We start from the raw sequence: 22,525 nt of genomic DNA on the forward strand, positions 1-22,525 counted from the left end.
CCGGCGCTCGCGTCATTGGATTTGATTGACAGCAGCGGGAATCAATGGCTGTGCTGCTATCATTCTATCCAATCAAGAGCCAGGACCCCATGGAGAGAGGGACACTGCGTCCCTGCCGAACAGATGAAGGGGCTCAGGTAAGTAAAACGGCGGGGGCTAGGGGGCCGGTTACTGACAGAAGTTTTATCACCTTAATGCATAGGATGCATTAGGTGAAAAAAAAACACGAGGGTTTTCAAGCCCTTTAATGGATTCTTAGCCAAAATTTTAAAAAGTTTGGACCCTGTGGACTTAACATGGTCTAGATCCTAAATTTCAACCACCACCTTCTTCAGCTTTAATGGTATTTAAATAGGTCTTGGGTTGCATTGCTCAACTGTGGATTCCTCTGCTTCCTCCTGACCTTACCTTTATCCACTACTGCTTTCCTCCTGACCTTACATTTATCTACTACCCCTTCGCCTCTTTTGTTAGTTTACCTCTTTTTCTTCTTGACCTGCCTCCATACAATTATATTTACCCTGATACCTATTTTGGCTTTAACAAGAGTAGACAATGACCTAGATCAGTGATGACGAACCTTGGCACCCCAGATGTTTTGGAACTGCAGAGTGCATGAGCATCATGGGAAATGTAGTTCCAAAACATCTGGGGTGCCAAGGTACGCCATCACTGAATTAGATTTTATAAGGTCTTAGTCTACACAACAACTACACGTGCCCCAGACCATTTATATTACATATCCGTGTTGGACACTCATTTACCTCTCCAAATTGTCTGTTGGTGTTATTGTTACATTCCTACCTTACATCTTATATGACCTTTGATTATTGTAACAACGTGTCTACCGTCCAATATAACACATTTAAAATGTTATGTAAAGCCTACTTCCTTGTTATGTTCTCAATTTGATTCAATAAAAACTATTAAACTGAAAATTAAGTGTCAGGAGCCAGGGAGCGCCTCCGCTCGCCGGGCTCCGGTGCGCATTCGCACGGGACGAGCGCTTCGCCGCACACCCGTCCGCGGCCTGATGGTGCGGCGCGCGCGGGTGCACGGCGGTCCCCGTGTGCGCGCCGTAGCCCGTGCGGGTGCCCGGTAGCGCGTCACACTGACGCGCTCGCCGGGCAGGGAGGCTTTATCTGACGACTCCAGCACCCAGTCGGGTTGCTGGTTTGTCGTCAGCTCTCCCTGTTCCCTGAGCCTGTGTTCCCTGTGATATTGCCTGATCTGTGTACCGAACCTCTGCTAGCCTGTTTAACTACTACTCTCCCAGATTGCCCTGTACTGATTGCCTGATCTGTGTACCGAACCTCTGCTAGCCTGTTTAACTACTACTCTCCCGGATTGCCCTGTACTGATTGCCTGATCTGTGTACCAAACCCCCTGGCTTGTTTAACTACTACTCTGCTGGACTATCCTGTTAATAACCTGCCTGACCTGTGTACCAAACCTCTGGCCTGTTTACTTCTCTGCTGGACTATCCTGTCAATAACCTGCCTGACCTGTGTACCAAATCCCTGGCCTGTTTAACCACTACTCTGCTGGACCGTCTTGATTATACCTGCCAAATCTGTGTACCGGACCCTGGCCTGCTTAACTACCGCTCTGCTGGATCTTGTGATACCCTGATTACCACCTGTTGTTCTCTAACCTCTGCTTGTGTTCTCAGCCCTGTATCCTGCGGATCCCAAGACACCCGCTTCCAGCCTTTGGTACCAACCACCCTACCGGAAGCCCGTGCCTCCGCGTGCCTCCAGCCCTCTGTACCCATTTCGGGGGTCTGGGTGCGCGTGGTCGTAAGGGCGAGCCGCTCTCGGCATCTCGGCCTCGGTGAGTATTTGTCTCTGACATTAAGTTTACTTTGTTTTTTTTACAATTACCAAATATTTTCAAATTTCTCTTTCTTGCAGCCATAGCAACAATGCTCAGTTTGTAGATGCAGTTCCCCAGATTTATTTTCCCCTGCAATGTCCTTAGCTTTACTGTGATAGCATTCCAGCATCACAAGCAGGCGTGTTCCAGGATCACCAGATTACGGACAAAGAGACCCTTGGTGGACTGGTGCGCTACAGCCATGCCAGGATGAAAAACGAAAGACTCAAGCAAGTTGACTTTTCTCTCAAGTATAAAACCTTAATTCTAACAGGGGTGTAATAGTCAACAACCAACGCAACACAATTAAAAAGTTACATTTTATTTTTCATGATGATAAAATTACAGGCATAAAAGTTAAAAAAAAAGACAATTTTTAAAAACCTATTAATGTAAACTAGGCATTCCAGGTGTGACAGAAATCCCAGAATGCTCTGCAGGGCAGCTTGACTCAAAAGTCACTGCTTGTCCACCTCTTACTTCAACCGTCTTCACGAGTCACTCCTTGTTTTGCAGCACATTCAATATATCCATACAGCTAGAGATCCTCTCTTTATGAATCAGCAATTTGTTATATTCTGAGGTCTTCAGGAACTGCGGGGTAGGGGGCAGGTCATTGAAAAGGCTTTGAATGCTCTCTGATCGCTCATTAGCTGTTTGAGATAAATGAAGAAGCTTTGGATCCAGCATTGTGCTGAAGTGAGCTCTTTTCAGCAGCTCCTCCAGATGTTTAGCCAGCAGCCTGATGTACACAAGTTTCTCAGCCCAGAAGTTGGCTTCACCTTTCTCAAACAGGTAGTCGTCCTCCACCTTAAAACATGCAAGAGAGGTTAAGGAGTTATAATATAAATATTTGTCCAGTGTAAGAGTCAGAGAGGGAACATTTACAGCAGATCATAAAACTAGCCATACTCAAGATAAGACTTCCCAACCCAGGCTTAAAATTCAATATCTTTTCATTTGAATATATATATATATATATATATATATATATATATATATATATATATATACACACACATACACACACACACAGTATCTCACAAAAGTGAGTACACCCCTCACATTTTTGTAAATATTTTATTATATCTTTTTATGTGACAGAAATTACACTTTTCTACAATGTAAAGTAGTGAGTGTTCAACTTGTATAACAGTGTAAATTTGCTGTCCCCTCAAAATAACTCAACACACAGCCAATAAGGCAACAAAGTACACCCCTAAGGGAAAATGTCCAAATTGGGCCCAAAGTGTCAATATTTTGTGTGGCCACCATTATTTTCCAGCACTGCCTTAACCCTCTTGGGCATGGAGTTCACCAGAACTTCACAGGTTGCCACTGGAGTCCTCTTCCACTCCTCCATGACAACATCACAGAGCTGGTGGATGTTAGGGACCTTGCGCTCTTCCACCTTTGAAGATGCCCTACAGATGCTCAATAGGGATTACGCCTGGAGACATGCTTGGCCAGTCCATCACCAGTGGAGAGCAAATTTACACTGTTATACAAGCTGTACACTCACTACTTTACATTGTAGCAAAGTGTCATTTCTAGTGTTGTCACATGAAAAGATATAATAAAATATTTAGCCGTTTGCCTGGAGTTCAGGTTTAAATCACAAGCTCTGGGTAGTGATGTCAATTGTAAACCCATGAGCTAAAAGAGGCGCTGTGCAAAATGCAGTTACCCATAGCAAACAACCAGATGCCACCTTTAATTAGAATACAGCTCTCAAAACTATACAATGTGATTGCTGATTGGTGGCTGTGGATTGACCAAATCTCGTCGGTAATTTTTCTTTAAGAACGGCCCTCATTGCCAACATTTCCACTTACTGTAAATTACAACTCTTTGCCTGGCTGCAAATTTAAATCAAACACCCTCATAAATCAGTTCTATTTTCCTATAACTCTGCATCTGGTACAGAAGAAGTTTGGAAATTATTAAAAAGCAGAAAGTATAAAGCCTTTCCTGTTTAGCCAGACGTTTTGGTAATTCAAGATAATCCCAACAGGTCTTAAAACACCTATACTGTTTACGTTCCTTAGTACCAATTTGCTTTAATTTTGTAATTGTAAAAGCCCACTGAGCCCTGTGGCATAAAAGCAGTGTACAGCTTAATTATTATATAGCGGCATTCACGCCTTCCATATCCTCTCATGAAATGACTGCATTGCTGTTATACACCTGTGCCGCTAATTGGACATGTGGATAAAACAACATTCTTGTGTCAGGTTACGTCAAGCATTGGACGAGCTGCCGGAGGTTATGGCTCCTCTGCAGGCTTGCAGGACATGTCAGGTCTTGTCTGTAGGCACAAATTAACAAAGATATTTGTTTTACAAAAGGTTGCATAAAATGCGTGCTTGGGATGACCAAAAATGTATTATTAAGGCAGGAGGATACCCAGACAGCCATGGCACCAGTTTATTTGTGCTTTCCAATCAGACAGCCCGGGAGCTCTGGAATTCTCTACTACAGAGTAATGCCCCGTACACACGATCCGAAAATCGTACGTAAAATGCCGCATTCGAAACGATCGTACGATAATCGGATCGTGTGTATGGGGCTTAAGACATGTGGTGGAAGATGGTGGAGCTTCTAAGGAGGGAGGGGGAAGATGGGGGGCGGTGGAAGGGGGGTTGCATGCAGAGGCCATAGCTGAAGAAGAGTGACAGTGAGATGTGGCTAGGGGGTGCAGATTTAAGCAGCTGTGGAAGAAGGCGAAGTGCACCCCTGAACTCTGCACTCTGTATGCAGAGCACCCCACAACTCTGAACAATGTACGTAGCACACCCCCGAACTCTGCATACCATTCCGCTGTAAGTGTGTGTGGGCGAGGGGGGTTTTGGAGGGTTGTGGTTGAGTTCCTGCACCTATTTTCTGAGAAAAAAAGCCCTGAATACAGATATTAATGAAAATGCTCACCATCACCTTAAACAATCTGCAAGACTGAAGTTTGTTGCCTGCCTGCTGAATCCTGCTATCTTCCACAAAAGTAACTCAATGATTGCTGTACAGAGAGAAGCTTTACTTGTGTTGCTGTACTAAGTTGGAGCACCCAGCCAGCTCAAGTACCTCCCCACACAATGTAGGTGGCTCTGTCTCTATCACTTGCAGGGAGATCATCCAGTAGGGGTTTTGGAATCTGCACTGCACCCTGGGCACCTTCATATCCCTTGTCCCCACCCTGCACTCTGTGGGAGCCGCTCAGGAGATCAGATCTGTGGGAGCTGTTTGGAGATAAGCTGTCACTGATAAATACAGAAGCCGGACTTCTGTGTTTACAAGTGATAGTGGTGAGAAGGGAGCAGAAAGCCTGAGCCAGAGGTGGTGGAACTGAGTTCCACCAAGTTCCAGCTGAAAAAAAGCCCTGTCTGTATTTATCTTCCCCAAACTGGAGCTAAATGGTGCTTTAGGCTCCATTCACACTTGTGCGACTTGTGGACATCAAAGTCTCATGACAAGTCGTTCCCCATGTTTTCCAATGACAACCATTCATATATGTGCGACTTAAAGTTGCAGCGACTTCAAAGTAGTTCATGCACTACTTTGGTCCAAATTTTATGCAACTTGAGGGTCAATGTTATCCCTCAAAAGTTGCATGAGAGCCATACCTGAATGTTATACAATGCAACAGTTCTCCATTGTCACTGGTCAAAGCCAAAGTCATATCCAAGTTGCACCCATCCAAAGTTGATTTAAATTTGCACCAAAGTTGCATTCCAAAGTCTGTGCAACTTTGGAGTCGTACAAGTGTGAATGGAGCCTTAAAGTGCCAACTTTGCCAAGCTGCTGAAAGCTTTACATAGCTTGGTGTACACACTGCTCTTCTATAAGCCAAAGCCTGTGTGAACAACACACACTGGCATGCACCCTGGACTCCAGAGCTTTAAGAGACCCTGTCACAACCTTAAAGATTGCAGGTAAAGGTATAGAACAATTAAGTATTTTAAAGCAGAGTTCCAGCTAACTTTTTGTTTTTTCTTTAATAACAACGCCATGTTTGCACCTAATCCTATATCAAGCGACATTATTATCTAATGTAGAATTTTTAAATGTTATTTATTTTAAAATGCTTACTTAGCAGTCCCCGCCAAAAGCGTTCCCATCTTGAGTGTGGCAGCCGAAGCCCACTGGTATGTCCTTCCGGGATATGGTGCTGCTGACTACCCAGCATGCACCTCCTGATCGCGAGCAGGCGCATAAACAAGCGGCGGCCCATTGTCTCCTGGGATTGATGGCAATCATATTCCAGGAGCTATTGCACGGCCAGACTTGACGTATAGGGGGGGTGTGTGTTAATAAAATGCCTGGAACTAACTTGCAGCGTTTTTACATTGCATAAATGTTCTTTTTTACTTACTTACACTTGCAACATGTCTTTCAACTTGCTATGGAGTTTGACTACCCTAGGAAAAGTCCATTCCCTAGTACAGCCCCCTTTCTCCTTGCATATCACAGCTTTGTCCTCTCCTGTGAGTCTAATTACTGTCTGTGCTGACCCAGCACCTTTGCCCCACCCCTTACCTCCCTGCATAAACGTTTATGTAACAGCTGGGAGAGGAATGAAGGGGAATACTGTTGAGTGTCGCACAATCTGAGTCTTCTGGGGCTGCCAACTTCATATTCAAGATGGTGGCGTCCAGCAGAAGTCTCCGGACTTTTGGATGTCTACACAAGGGAGGCTTTTACAGGTAAAAACGTGCATAAATACACATAACATTTTATGGGAAGTTTTTGTTGAAATAAATGGTCTATAGCCCTGGATGTGAACTGTTCACATACAGGCATGCTTAACTGCCCCTGTAGGCATGTAACCACTCGGATATGTGATTACAGGCATACAGCCATGGCATCTGATAGTCTGTCTTTGATTTCTATAGCTTGCTGGTCATGTCTGTATTCCAACACCTACCAATCCCTGACATGAAAATAGGACAATTTGTTGCAGTGTATATCCAAATGTGTCCACGTGCAGGAGCCCTTAGAATAGTATTGTGTGGGTCCTGTAAGTCAAGAATGGCCACCACTGGCAAAAAATAATTAAATCTGGCCTTGTCTGTGTATACTCCCACTGGTAGCACCTTTTCCTGCCCCCCCTCTTCCCTTCTCAATCCCCCCCTGTTTTTTGTTTTTGGGATTTTCTATAAGTACCTGTTCTACCCATTGCATGGGCTTTGTGGGGTCCCCCTAGATGCCATAAACCAAATTATATGATAGGTTCACATTGTCACCTTCCATTGCTATGGGCCCCTGGATCTCTATTGCCAATTTTCACTGTCCTCTAGTATATTGTGAAAGTCCTGGCTTGATTTGTGCATAGCTCTTCCCCTATCTCCTGAAAAGGCTTTATGCAATTCCAGCAATATATACCGCTTTTCAAATTATGCAATACACAATCTGTTCTGTCTGTTTTACTTGTTCTTTGTGTTTTCCTTGCTTCCTTTCTGTATTGTATTGGAAAAAATGATTAAAAAAAATTAAAAGCTGGAAGCAAGTTTTGTACTTTATGTTTGGTCTCCAAAAATAGGCTGCTTTATGGACCTAAGCACATGGTAACATATGTTGCATTAAGGCAGCCTATTCACTTTAAATGGGGCACTTAATAAGTCTCAACTTATGAAAAAGCATGCCTGCACTTCTTCTGGGCAATACAGAGTGCATTCACATCTGTGCGTATGCTGTGGTGTGCTGAAGGACCATTGTGTTGCTTTAAACTGTATATCTTTGATTGGCACTTGGAATAAATAGACACAAACGTATAGCACACAATAAGGCATGCACAAGTGCCCATGAATAGGTGTGATCGCTAAAGAGCTATGCAGCCAACAGGAGGAGGGTTTGTCAGGGAGGTAGGTGGGGAAACTTACTGTACTTATTTAGACTTCATACCTCCCAGACAACTGGGTGCATTGAGCAGTAGATGCTGTTCATGGAATTCTGTCAGCTGTGGCTGATTCAGCCTCACATTGTGACAGGTGGTGAGAGGCTCTGCCATTTAGAATAAGCACCCCCGCTGAATCAGAGTGTAAAACTAAAAGTGGACATTGAGGAGACCAGTCACTCAAAGTTCAGAGCACAGGCAGTGGTGACTGGTCTTCTACACAGGAAGTTGATTCCAATACTTGAATGGAAAGTGTGGGAGTGCTGCAAAATGTGGGATCAGATCTAAGAAGGCAAATCATAGGTAAGCACTAGAAAGTTGAAGATTGTTAGTCCTATTACCGTATTCACAGTTTCCAGATCGCTAAGGTCCTTTTCTCCTAATAACCATTCAAGGAGGACAGGCACACCGGCTGAGACTTCATCCCACTGCTGCAGAACTTCACATAAGACACCCAACGTCAGGTCCAAGGCCATAGGAGGATTGACAGTAGAGAATGCAAATCCTGCACAAAGGATAGCAAATAAACACAGATAATTAGGTGTCATTAATACAGGCCTTGTTTATGTAACTAATTTCAGTCTAGTTATACTGTATAGTCATTACTGTAAAACAAACCAGTGGATTACTGAAGTGTAGGTAACACTAACACTGAACTTCTCTTACCGACTCCCTTTTGATCTGTAAAGCCTGGTACACGCTAGCAGTCTTTTTTCGTACAACCCAGTGGGCTGAACGAAAAAAAAACTCAAGAGCTCGTGAGGAGCCATTGTACTAACTATCCGATGTTAGTACAGCGATCTCCCCCGCTGAGCCGTTCTGTTCTGACAGGGGGACCACCCCCTGCCAGAACAGCGCTCTGAGCCAATGGCAGAGATCCCAATCGGCAGACCTTTTTTGGTCATGCCCCTTCGACAGATGCTGGACTTTTGGCTAATGTACACACAGCTGAATGGCTAACGGTTTCTATTAAGCTGGCCGATATCACCCGATATTCTGCCCGCCTGTACAGGGCTTTAAACATTCCATTGAAAGTGTTTAATTATATCTGTTCGGTAAGTGCCAGAAATCCAGAGTTGTCCTGTGCACTGTGTGTTTTGTCTCAAACCGTGTTATCAGCCTTGCCAAGTTCACCTCTTCTGACTACACAATACCTCCTCCATGTTATGGAGATGTTCTGTACTCCTAAAACACATCCTGTCCCAAATGACAAAGCTTCTCCTCCATTGATGCCCTTTGTTGGGTGAGAAGTGTCACCCAGCAGGCTCACCAGGTAAAAATAAAGGAAAAAAAATCCAGCCAGTCCTCACATCTAGGGACTGGTAAGCGGCAAAAGATTACATTTTTTTTTCTTGGGGTTAGATACCATATTAAATATTGCCAGTATAGCCATCTAGCGTGGATGGAGAAATTGATCATTTTCTCTTGTTCAGTGTATAGCCAGCTTTACCTCAATCCGAGGGCCATGGTTCCGCAAGCCCTCACTGTCCTGGTCTGTGCATTACAGCCCTACAGACTTCTATGGGACCGTGTCTGTCCTCAGAACACAGCCTCACAGACATCTATGGGTCAATGGGGCACTATTATGCAGTGAAGACCTGCACCACTGGATGTATGAAAACAGTGGAACTGCCGCTGTTGGGAACAGGTAAGGCTGCATCTGTGGAGGGGAAGGGTGGGTTGGATTTGTGCAGGCGAAGAGGGTAAAAAATAAATAAATGCACTTTGTTTTAAAGTGCACTTATCCTTTAAAGTAGAGATGATTCATATGTTCTTGTGTGTTTACCTCATTGGTTTGGCCTACTTTCCGCAGCCTTGTTTACTCCATATCACTCTCCAGCTTATGGGAAACTGATTAGCATTTGACTAGAAGCCAGTATAGGAAGTTAGAGAGGCTGCATTTACTTAAACAAGGCAGCTAAATTAACTCTAATGAGTAGAAAAACAAAAACAGAACCATGTATACAGTGGTGGAGTCCTGTAAAACACATTCTATAATCAGCTCGGCTCTCTTTACACCAGATTTCCAAATGTAAATGGAGTGAATTCGGCATAGTTTCTGCATTGCGTCATTTTTAGTCTGAGGCTAAATATGTACTCGAGCGAGGAGCTCCACACATGGACACTGGATCATTTCACAATCCCAGCTTTTGCTGATTCCCAGAGCGTGTCCACTATTACAAACAAACCAGTCATGCAGTCATTAGGGATGTTCTTCATATTCATCCAGTAAACAGTTCCGCAGCAAACACACAAACATCTATTCTGCTTGTTCTAATAGGCTGTCTCACCAAATCATCCTGTGTAAATAGAGGTTGATGGACTGCAGGACATGACTAAAGTCTGTCATCGGGATAAGCACCTACAAAAAGCCTAAAATATGGACACACCAAAAGAAGCCAACTCTGCCAATGCTGTTCTCCTGGCTTTTGTGACATGCTAAATCCCATGGTGGATTCTTATATCTGTGATAGCTCCATAAGCATCATAGATACCCAGCATGATTTCCAGTTCAGCCCAACTGGCCTCACCTATGCAAATAATGTGGTTGCATAGGTGTGCACACCCTCTTATAACTGGGGATGTAGCTGTGTTCAGAATTAAGCAATCACTTTCAAAATCTTGTTAAATAGGAGTCAGTACACACCGGCCATCATTAAAAGTGCCTCTGATTAACCCCAAATAAAGTTCAGTGTTTCTTCTAGGTCTTTCCTGACATTTTCTTAGTAGCATCCTACAGCAAAGGCCATGGTCTGCAGAAAGCTTCCAAAGCATTAGAGGGATCTTATTGTTAAAAAGGTATCAGTCAGGAGAAGGGTACAAAAAAATTTCCAAGGCATTAGATATGCTATGGAACACAGTGAAGACAGTCATCACCAAGTGGAGAAAATATGGGACAACAGTGACAATACCAAGAACTGGACGTCTCTCCAAAATTGATGAAAAGACAAGAAGAAAACTGGTCAGGGAGGCTGCCAAGAGGCCTACAGCAACATTAAAGGAGCTGCAGGAATATCTAAGCAAGTACTGGCTGTGTGGTACATTTGACAACAATCTCCCGTATTCTTCATATGTCTGGGCTATGGGGTAGAGTGGCAAGACGGAAGCCTTTTCTTACGAAGAAAAACACCCAAGCCTGGCTAGATTTTGCAAAAACACATCTTTAGTCTCCCAAAAGCATGTGGGAAAATGTGTTATGGTCTGATGAAACCAAGGTGGAACTTTTTGGCCATAATTCCAAAAGATATGTTTGGCGCAAAAACAACACTGCACATCACCAAAATAACACCATACCCACAGTTGGGTGGTGACAGCATCATGTTTTGGGCTGTTTTTCTTCAGCTGGTACAAGGGCCTTAGTCAAGGTAAAGGGAATTATGAACAGTTCCAAATACCAGTTGATATTGGTACAAAACCTTCAGGCTTCTGCTAGAAAGCTGAACATGAAGAGGAACTTCATCTTTCAGTATGACAACGACCCAAAGCATACATTCAAATCAACAAAGGAATGGCTTCACCAGAAGAAGATTAACATTTTGGAGCCCAGACCTGAATCAGATTGAAAGTGATCTGAAGAGGGCTGTGCATGGGAGGTGCCCTCTGCAATCTGACAGATTTGGAGTGTTTTTGCAAAGAGTGGGCAAATATTGCCAAGTCAAGATGTGCCATGCTGATAGACTCATACCCAAAATGACTGAGTGCTGTAATAAAATCAAAAGATGCTTCAACAAAGTATTAGTTTAAGAGTGTGCACACTTTTGCAACCATATTATTTTAGTTTTTTATTTTTACTTCCCTCCACCTAAAAGATTTATAGGTCACATTAAAAGGTGGAAAAAGTTCTGAAATGACTTATCTATGTCTCTTTTTTTTACATCACAGAAACCTGACATTTTACCGGGGGGCTGTGTAAACTTTTTATATCCACTGTATGTCAATGTGTTTGTTTATAAGATTATAAGCGCTGCACTGTTACTTTTTATAATATGTGAATTGTGCCCTGCACATGTCCAGTCCAACCTAGGCTACAGTATGTTATAACCATCATATTCTGTAATTTGGGGTGCTAGCGCTCCAACCAGGCAGGGGCTAGCTTAGGCTGGAAGCAGAAGGTGTCTCTGGGTTGCTTAACAATTGCATCTGCTTGAGCATCCTGTTCATGATGCCAAAATTTGTTACGGTAATAATAAATGATTTCCTTTTTATTTCCTAAAGAGAGATTATCTAGAACAGGCACCTCATACAGGGAATATAATGTTTTGCTTAAGCACACACACTGGCTTTGATCTTGTATTGGCAATTTCCCAATACAGAAATTATATTTTTCATGGAACAATACTGAGAGGTTGAAACTTTTACTGTGAAGTATAAATGGGCCCCAAAAGGAAAATTTAAAGAGGTATCTGGTAAAAAAAAAAGTTATTCACTTATTTCCAGAAAGAGTATAAAAAGAAAAAATGACCTGTGTCACCAAGCTGTGAATTCCTAAAGGGAAAGCATCATGACAGAGACAAAATTATGTGAAGGGACAAATCTGCCAAAATAACGCTATGGAGAAACCTGACGGATATAAAAGCCAGGCAGAAAATCAAAGCTGCTCAGTGGAAAATCACTGTTGGTCAGAGATTCTTTTTATAAGGGAAATTTCATCTTAAATCATGGCACTTTCCAACAACTCAAAAGATCACTTTGGAATTTGCTAATGAAATGATACAGGATGTCGGTAGACAACGAATGCGCTACCCTAGAACAGCTATAACTTTTTTATACGACTCTCCAAAAGATGAACTCAACCTGCACTTTCCTTGACACTGTGCCTGAAAACTAATATGACTTATTTTGTGGAAGGAACGCGGTGTGGTCTTGTTCTGTACATTGCTCTCATTCTAATAAAGAGCACTAAGAGCTGTCCACACACACAAGTTTTGACTTGCGCAAAATGGTATCACTCTTATTCTCTGGCTTCTAGAAAAAAAGGGAGGGCTTTCTCTGAGTTGGAGGAACTTTCACAGCTCAGGGAGAGTCTAGTTAACCCTCTCCAACATGTATTTATAGGTACAGTATTTGCGTTCCTTGCTGAAGAAATGTAAATGAAATTCAAGTATTTCAACACAGAGTATTTGTCATGATGGGAATCAGGGCCAGGGCCGTCTTTAATATTGATTGTACCCTGGGCAAACATTTTCTTGGACACCCCTTCTGCTCTGAAAACATACAGTAATTAGCAGCCAGACTCATAATGAGTTTACTGCAGCAGATCAGGCAGTGATTACGATTGGTTACAGCATATCATTACCACTCACTGACTGGTTGCTAGAGGCTACAGCACATAATTCCTGCTTTTTGATTGGTTGCTATAGGTTACTGCACATCATTACTGCTCACTGATTAGTTGCTAGAGGTTACAGAACCTAATTATCGCTCACTGGTTGGTTGCTAGAGGTTACTGCACATCCTTACCACTCACTGGTTGGTTGCTAGAGGTTACTGCACATCATTACCGCTCACTGATTGGTTTCTAGAGGTTACTGTACATAATTTCCTGTGCATCAAATTGTGGGTGTGGCGAAACTGCACTAACATTAAGGGGTGCCCTATGTACTGAGTGCAGGGTTGAGGGGTACACTACAAAAGAGTGCATAGTTGAAAGGTGTGCTACATACAGAGTACAGGGTTGAGGGGTGCGCTAGGTACAGAGTGTAGGGGTGCGCCATGTACAGAGTGCAGGGGTGCGCCATGTACAGAGTGCAGGCTTGAGGGGTGCGCTATGTGCTGAGTGCAGGGTTAGGGGTGCGCTACATGCAGAGTTGAGGGGTGTGCTACATGCAGGGTTTAGGGGTGCGCTACGTGCAGAGTACAGGGGTACGCCGTGTGCAGAGTACAGGGGTGCGCCGTGTGCAGAGTACAGGGGTGCGCCGTGTGCAGAGTACAGGGGTGCGCCGTGTGCAGGGTACAGGGGTGCGCCGTGTGCAGGGTACAGGGGTGCGCCGTGTGCAGGGTACAGGGGTGTTCCGTGTGCAGAGTACAGGGGTGTTCCGTGTGCAGAGTACAGGGGTGTGCCATGTGCAGAGTACAGGGGTGTGCCATGTGCAGAGTACAGGGGTGTGCCATGTGCAGAGTGCAGGGGGCGTGCCATGTGCAGAGTGCAGGGGGTGTGCCATGTGCAGAGTACAGGGGTGTGCCATGTGCAGAGTACAGGGGTGTGCCATGTGCAGAGTACAGGGGTGTGCCATGTGCAGAGTGCAGGGGGTGTGCCATGTGCAGAGTGCAGGGGGTGTGCCATGTGCAGAGTGCAGGGGGTGTGCCATGTGCAGAGTGCAGGGGGTGTGCCATGTGCAGGGGTGCGTTAGGTGCAGAGCTCAGGGGTGCACTAGGTGCAGAGTACAGGAGTGCGCTAGGTGCAGAGTACAAGAGTCTTCTCCCCCACCCCCCTCCGATTTCAGTACAGAGTTCCACCCCAAGTACAAAGCTCTCCCCCCCCCCATTCCAGTCCAGAGCTCTCCTAACACCCCCTCAACTCATTCCAGTTCAGAGCTCCCCCTCCCTTCAAATACAAGGCTCTCCTCCCACCCAACCCCTGATTTCAGTACACAGTTCTCCGCTCATAAATCCTACTAATGGCATGTTGTCCGATGTCTGTGCAGCCTGCAGATTTCAGAAGCAGCTTCCCATTTGCACATTCCCCACCCCCTTCCTCCTCTGCTCTAATAGAGATCAGTGCATAACCGAGGGATCCGATCGGCTGCCAGGGGAGGAGCGCCGTGGCTTGTAAATACAGAAGTGGCGCTTCTGTATTTATAAGTGACAGTAGGTAAGTAAGTGACAGTCTAAATGAATGAAATCTATTAGTGTATGGCCAATTTAAGATAGCAAGATGTTCCCAACATCCTTTCTAGATACATTCCTACTTATTTTTGGGTCTCTCTGCCCAAACTGAACAACTTCATTCCTGCTACTGTTAAAAAGTTGAATGTCCACCTACAGGTTCATTTTAAGGTGTTTTATTCCCCCTGTTGCAGTCTCCAAAATGAAACATGCATTGATGTCTAGAGTAAAAATTAGATATGATAAACTTATGACTTAACCTTCTAGAATCTATAATGTCTGTAAGGGCTGACAAAAGTTTTTCATAGCCTATGTACTCCATAACCATGTAAAAACACAAGACCTCAAACAATGTGCATCAGGTCATGCTGGGGCTTGTGGTAGAGGCCTACATGCTCCTTACAGTTTATGTATGGTAGTTTAATGTTGTAATATTATTGAAATTAGTAAGCATCTTATCCGGATCATGATGTGTTTGAACATGCATCTGCGCACTTAAAAGCCCACACCTCTCTGGTTTACCCTGGATGCACAGCAGGAATGTGTTTTCTGTACAGCTGTAAGCATGACATGGAGGTGTGATGGCACCTAGCCTTTAATGAGTTGACAGCGGTTTATATCTGCGAGTTCCACTGCACTCCAGCATGTCAGCCAAATTCACGAGAGCATAAGCAGAACACTACTTGAAACATATTTATCCCAATAAGATACTTACTACAACAACCCAAAACAAATCAGGATGCTTTCCAAATCTTCCACTCCACCAGAAATATTTGACAGCTGGAACCTAATTGATCACCTAAACCAAACACATTTTTTTAAATCATTTCTTAAAAAGTCTACCTAAAGCTGGAACTTTTTTCTGTTTTGGATAGAGTAGGGTAGGGGTCAAACTCAATTTATTTGTGGGCTGCATCAACATTAAGGGCCATTGTATCTGGAAGACTATGTAAATTTAACTAGGCCTTTTTTTTCTCAGAGAATGGGGGCTCAACAACGCCCTCACCGCCTTGAATGATGGGTGTGGCCAAAATGCAGTAACAGTGGGAGGATCTTAAAGGGGAAATTAATACTAGGAGTGTGTTATGTGCAGAGTTCAGGGGTGCCCTATGCACAGAGTGCAGTGTTCAGGGGTGGGCTATGTGCATAGTGCAGAGTTCAGGGGCGGGCTTTGTGCAGAGTTCAGGGGTGGGCTATGTGCATAGTGCAGAGTTCAGGGGTGGGCTACGTGCATAGTGCAGAGTTCAGGGGTGGGCTATGTGCAGAGTTCAGGGGTGCGCTATGTGCATAGTGCAGAGTTCAGGGGTGGGCTACGTGCATAGTGCAGAGTTCAGGGGTGGGCTACGTGCATAGTGCAGAGTTCAGGGGTGGGCTACGTGCATAGTGCAGAGTTCAGGGGTGGGCTACGTGCATAGTGCAGAGTTCAGGGGTGGGCTACGTGCATAGTGCAGAGTTCAGGGGTGGGCTACGTGCATAGTGCAGAGTTCAGGGGTGGGCTACGTGCATAGTGCAGAGTTCAGGGGTGGGCTACGTGCATAGTGCAGAGTTCAGGGTTGGGCTACGTGCATAGTGCAGAGTTCCTGGGGTGGGCTACGTGCATAGTGCAGAGTTCAGGGGTGGGCTACGTGCATAGTGCAGAGTTCAGGGGTGGGCTACGTGCATAGTGCAGAGTTCAGGGGTGGGCTACATGCATAGTGCAGAGTTCAGGGGTGTGCATAGTGCAGAGTTCAGGGATGGGCTACGTGCATGGTGCAGAGTTCAGGGATGGGCTACATGCATGGTGCAGAGTTCAGGGGTGGGCTACGTGCATGGTGCAGAGTTCAGGGGTGGGCTACATACAGAGTTTAGGGGTGGGCTACGTGCATAGTGTAGAGTTCAGGGGTGGGCAACGTGCATCGTGCAGAGTTCAGGGGTGGGCAACGTGCATAGTGCAGAGTTCAGGGGTGGGCTACGTGCATAGTGCAGAGTTCAGGGGTGGGCTACGTGCATAATGCAGAGTTCCTGGGATGGGCTACGTGCATAGTGCAGAGTTCAGGGGTGGGCTACGTGCATAGTGCAGAGTTCAGGGGTGGGCTACATGCATAGTGCAGAGTTCAGGGGTGTGCATAGTGCAGAGTTCAGGGATGGGCTACGTGCATGGTGCAGAGTTCAGGGATGGGCTACATGCATGGTGCAGAGTTCAGGGGTGGGCTACGTGCATAGTGCAGAGTTCAGGGGTGGGCTACATACAGAGTTTAGGGGTGGGCTACGTGCATAGTGTAGAGTTCAGGGGTGGGCAACGTGCATAGTGCAGAGTTCAGGGGTGGGCAACGTGCATAGTGCAGAGTTCAGGGGTGGGCAACGTGCATAGTGCAGAGTTCAGGGGTGGGCTACGTGCATAGTGCAGAGTTCAGGGGTGGGCTACGTGCATAGTGCAGAGTTCAGGGGTGGGCTACGTGCATAGTGCAGAGTTCCTGGGGTGGGCTACGTGCATAGTGCAGAGTTCAGGGGTGGGCTACGTGCATAGTGCAGAGTTCAGGGGTGGGATACGTGCATAGTGCAGAGTTCAGGGATGGGCTACGTGCATAGTGCAGAGTTCAGGGATGGGCTACGTGCATAGTGCAGAGTTCAGGGATGGGCTACGTGCATAGTGCAGAGTTCAGGGGTGGGCTACGTGCATAGTGCAGAGTTCAGGGGTGGGCTACGTGCATAGTGCAGAGTTCAGGGGTGGGCTACGTGCATAATGCAGAGTTCCTGGGATGGGCTACGTGCATAATGCAGAGTTCCTGGGATGGGCTACGTGCATAGTGCAGAGTTCAGGGGTGGGCTACATGCATAGTGCAGAGTTCAGGGGTGTGCATAGTGCAGAGTTCAGGGATGGGCTACGTGCATGGTGCAGAGTTCAGGGATGGGCTACATGCATGGTGCAGAGTTCAGGGGTGGGCTACGTGCATAGTGCAGAGTTCAGGGGTGGGCTACATACAGAGTTTAGGGGTGGGCTACGTGCATAGTGTAGAGTTCAGGGGTGGGCAACATGCATAGTGCAGAGTTCAGGGGTGGGCAACGTGCATAGTGCAGAGTTCAGGGGTGGGCAACGTGCATAGTGCAGAGTTCAGGGGTGGGCTACGTGCATAGTGCAGAGTTCAGGGGTGGGCTACGTGCATAGTGCAGAGTTCAGGGGTGGGCTACGTGCATAATGCAGAGTTCCTGGGGTGGGCTACGTGCATAGTGCAGAGTTCAGGGGTGGGCTACGTGCATAGTGCAGAGTTCAGGGGTGGGATACGTGCATAGTGCAGAGTTCAGGGATGGGCTACGTGCATAGTGCAGAGTTCAGGGATGGGCTACGTGCATAGTGCAGAGTTCAGGGATGGGCTACGTGCATAGTGCAGAGCTCAGGGATGGGCTACGTGCATAGTGCAGAGTTCAGGGGTGGGCTACGTGCATAGTGCAGAGTTCAGGGGTGGGCTACGTGCATAGTGCAGAGTTCAGGGGTTGGCTACGTGCATAGTGCAGAGTTCAGGGGTGGGCTACGTGCATAGTGCAGAGTTCAGGGGTGGGCTACGTGCATAGTGCAGAGTTCAGGGGTGGGCTACGTGCATACTGCAGAGTTCAGGGGTGGGCTACGTGCATACTGTAGAGTTCAGGGGTGGGCTACGTGCATAGTGCAGAGTTCCGGGGTGGGCCACATGCATAGTGCAGAGTTCCGGGGTGGGATACGTGCATAGTGCAGAGTTCAGGGGTGGGATACGTGCATAGTGCAGAGTTCAGGGATGGGATACGTGCATAGTGCAGAGTTCAGGGGTGGGCTACGTGCATAGTGCAGAGTTCAGGGGTGGGCTATGTGCAGAGTTCAGGGATGGGCTACGTGCATAGTGCAGAGTTCAGGGGTGGGCTATGTGCATAGTGCAGAGTTCAGGGGTGGGCTATGTGCATAGTACAGAGTTCAGGGGTGGGCTATGTGCATAGTGCAGAGTTCAGGGGTGGGCTACGTGCATAGTGCAGAGTTCAGGGGTGGGCTATGTGCAAAGTGCAGAGTTCAGGGGTGGGCTATGTGCATAGTGCAGAGTTCAGGGGTGGGCTACGTGCAGAGTTCAGGGATGGGCTACGTGCATAGTGCAGAGTTCAGGGATGGGCTATGTGCATAGTGCAGAGTGCAGAGTTCAGGGGTGGGCTACGTGCATGGTGCAGAGTTCAGGGGTGGGCTACGTGCATAGTGCAGAGTTCAGGGGTGGGCTACGTGCATAGTGCAGCGTTCCGGGGTGGGCTACGTGCATAGTGCAGAGTTCCGGGGTGGGCTATGTGCATAGTGCAGAGTTCAGGGGTGGGCTACGTGCATAGTGCAGAGTTCCGGGGTGGGCTACGTGCATAGTGCAGAGTTCCGGGGTGGGCTACGTGCATAGTGCAGAGTTCAGGGGTGGGCTACGTGCATACTGCAGAGTTTAGGGGTGGGCTACGTGCATAGTGCAGAGTTCCGGGGTGGGCTATGTGCAGAGTTCAGGGGTGGGATACATGCATAGTGCAGAGTTCAGGGGTGGGCTATGTGCAGAGTTCAGGGATGGGCTACATGCATAGTGCAGAGTTCAGGGGTGGGCTATGTGCATAGTGCAGAGTTTAGGGGTGGGCTACTTGCATAGTGCAGAGTTCAGGGGTGGGCTATGTGCATAGTGCAGAGTTCAGGGGTGGGCTACATGCAGAGTTCAGGGATGGGCTACGTGCATAGTGCAGAGTTCAGGGATGGGCTATGTGCATAGTGCAAAGTTCAGGGGTAGGCTACGTGCATGGTGCAGAGTTCAGGGGTGGGCTACGTGCATACTGCAGAGTTCAGGGGTGGGCTACGTGCATAGTGCAGAGTTCCGGGGTGGGCTATGTGCATAGTGCAGAATTCCGGGGTGGGCTACGTTTATGGTGCAGAGTTCCCGGATAGGCTACGTGCATAGTGCAGAGTTCCCAGGTGGACTATGTGCATAGTACAGATTTCAGGGTGGCTGAGTGCAGAGTTCCGGGGTGGGCTATGTGCATAGTGCAGAGTTCAGGTTTGGGCTACGTACAGAGTTCAGGGGTTGGCTACGTGCAGAGTTCAGGGGTGGGCTACGTGCATAATGCAGAGTTCCTGGGGTGGGCTACGTGCATAGTGCAGAGTTCAGGGGTGGGCTACGTGCATAGTGCAGAGTTCAGGGGTGGGCTACGTGCATACTGCAGAGTTCAGGGGTGGGCTACGTGCATAGTGCAGAGTTCCGGGGTGGGCCACATGCATAGTGCAGAGTTCCGGGGTGGGATACGTGCATAGTGCAGAGTTCAGGGGTGGGATACGTGCATAGTGCAGAGTTCAGGGGTGGGATACGTGCATAGTGCAGAGTTCAGGGGTGGGCTACGTGCATAGTGCAGAGTTCAGGGGTGGGCTATGTGCAGAGTTCAGGGGTGGGCTACGTGCATAGTGCAGAGTTCAGGGGTGGGCTATGTGCATAGTGCAGAGTTCAGGGGTGGGCTATGTGCATAGTGCAGAGTTCAGGGGTGGGCTACGTGCATAGTGCAGAGTTCAGGGGTGGGCTACGTGCATAGTGCAGAGTTCAGGGGTGGGCTATGTGCATAGTGCAGAGTTCCGGGGTGGGCTACGTGCATAGTGCAGAGTTCCGGGGTGGGCCACATGCATAGTGCAGAGTTTCGGGGTGGGATACGTGCATAGTGCAGAGTTCAGGGGTGGGATACGTGCATAGTGCAGAGTTCAGGGGTGGGCTACGTGCATAGTGCAGAGTTCAGGGGTGGGCTACGTGCAGAGTTCAGGGATGGGCTACGTGCATAGTGCAGAGTTCAGGGATGGGCTATGTGCATAGTGCAGAGTGCAGAGTTCAGGGGTGGGCTACGTGCATGGTGCAGAGTTCAGGGGTGGGCTACGTGCATAGTGCAGAGTTCAGGGGTGGGCTACGTGCATAGTGCAGCGTTCCGGGGTGGGCTACGTGCATAGTGCAGAGTTCCGGGGTGGGCTATGTGCATAGTGCAGAGTTCAGGGGTGGGATACGTGCATTGTGCAGAGTTCAGGGGTGGGCTACGTCCATAGTGCAGAGTTCCGGGGTGGGCTACGTGCATAGTGCAGAGTTCAGGGGTGGGCTACGTGCATAGTGCAGAGTTCAGGGGTGGGCTATGTGCATAGTGCAGAGTTCCGGGGTGGGCTACGTGCATAGTGCAGAGTTCCGGGGTGGGCCACATGCATAGTGCAGAGTTTCGGGGTGGGATACGTGCATAGTGCAGAGTTCAGGGGTGGGATACGTGCATAGTGCAGAGTTCAGGGGTGGGATACGTGCATAGTGCAGAGTTCAGGGGTGGGCTACGTGCATAGTGCAGAGTTCAGGGGTGGGCTACGTGCAGAGTTCAGGGATGGGCTACGTGCATAGTGCAGAGTTCAGGGATGGGCTATGTGCATAGTGCAGAGTGCAGAGTTCAGGGGTGGGCTACGTGCATGGTGCAGAGTTCAGGGGTGGGCTACGTGCATAGTGCAGAGTTCAGGGGTGGGCTACGTGCATAGTGCAGCGTTCCGGGGTGGGCTACGTGCATAGTGCAGCGTTCCGGGGTGGGCTACGTGCATAGTGCAGAGTTCCGGGGTGGGCTATGTGCATAGTGCAGAGTTCAGGGGTGGGATACGTGCATTGTGCAGAGTTCAGGGGTGGGCTACGTGCATAGTGCAGAGTTCCGGGGTGGGCTACGTGCATAGTGCAGAGTTCAGGGGTGGGCTACGTGCATACTGCAGAGTTTAGGGGTGGGCTACGTGCATAGTGCAGAGTTCCGGGGTGGGCTATGTGCAGAGTTCAGGGGTGGGATACGTGCATAGTGCAGAGTTCAGGGGTGGGCTACGTGCATAGTGCAGAGTTCAGGGGTGGGCTATGTGCAGAGTTCAGGGATGGGCTACATGCATAGTGCAGAGTTCAGGGGTGGGCTATGTGCATAGTGCAGAGTTTAGGGGTGGGCTACTTGCATAGTGCAGAGTTCAGGGGTGGGCTACTTGCATAGTGCAGAGTTCAGGGGTGGGCTATGTGCATAGTGCAGAGTTCAGGGGTGGGCTACATGCAGAGTTCAGGGATGGGCTACGTGCATAGTGCAGAGTTCAGGGATGGGCTATGTGCATAGTGCAAAGTTCAGGGGTAGGCTACGTGCATGGTGCAGAGTTCAGGGGTGGGCTACGTGCATACTGCAGAGTTCAGGGGTGGGCTACGTGCATAGTGCAGAGTTCCGGGGTGGGCTATGTGCATAGTGCAGAATTCCGGGGTGGGCTACGTTTATGGTGCAGAGTTCCCGGATAGGCTACGTGCATAGTGCAGAGTTCCCAGGTGGACTACGTGCATAGTACAGATTTCAGGGTGGCTGAGTGCAGAGTTCCGGGGTGGGCTATGTGCATAGTGCAGAGTTCAGGTTTGGGCTACGTACAGAGTTCAGGGGTTGGCTACGTGCAGAGTTCAGGGGTGGGCTACGTGCATAATGCAGAGTTCCTGGGGTGGGCTACGTGCATAATGCAGAGTTCCTGGGGTGGGCTACGTGCATAGTGCAGAGTTCAGGGGTGGGCTACGTGCATAGTGCAGAGTTCAGGGGTGGGCTACGTGCATAGTGCAGAGTTCAGGGGTGGGCTACGTGCATAGTGCAGAGTTCAGGGGTGGGCTACGTGCATAGTGCAGAGTTCAGGGGTGGGCTACGTGCATAGTGCAGAGTTCAGGGATGGGCTACGTGCATGGTGCAGAGTTCAGGGGTGGGCTACGTGCATGGTGCAGAGTTCAGGGGTGGGCTACGTGCATGGTGCAGAGTTCAGGGCTGGGCTACGTGCATACTGAAGAGTTCAGGGGTGGGCTACATACAGAGTTTAGGGGTGGGCTACGTGCATAGTGCAGAGTTCCGGGGTGGGCTATGTGCATAGTGCAGAGTTCCGGGGTGGGATACGTGCATAGTGCAGAGTTCAGGGGTGGGCTATGTGCAGAG

The 22,525-nt window shown here is 47.9% G+C and overlaps 1 protein-coding gene across 2 annotated transcripts in view; it reads right to left on the reverse strand.

The window, feature by feature from the left end:
* Positions 1-2,181: 2,181 nt before the first annotated feature.
* Positions 2,182-22,525, reverse strand: part of THADA (THADA armadillo repeat containing) — a 904,047-nt gene continuing 883,703 nt past the window's right edge. For both annotated transcript variants that reach the window (XM_073628459.1, XM_073628460.1), the window contains exons 37-38: positions 8,104-8,267; positions 2,182-2,685 (exon numbers count right to left, since the gene is read on the reverse strand). In XM_073628459.1, coding sequence (XP_073484560.1) covers positions 2,374-2,685; positions 8,104-8,267 — 476 coding nt within the window. In that variant the 3' untranslated portion in view covers positions 2,182-2,373. The remainder of the gene's footprint in view (positions 2,686-8,103; positions 8,268-22,525) is intronic.

The sequence above is a fragment of the Aquarana catesbeiana genome, linkage group LG04, assembly GCF_042186555.1.
Source record: "Aquarana catesbeiana isolate 2022-GZ linkage group LG04, ASM4218655v1, whole genome shotgun sequence".
Lineage (NCBI taxonomy): Eukaryota > Metazoa > Chordata > Amphibia > Anura > Ranidae > Aquarana > Aquarana catesbeiana.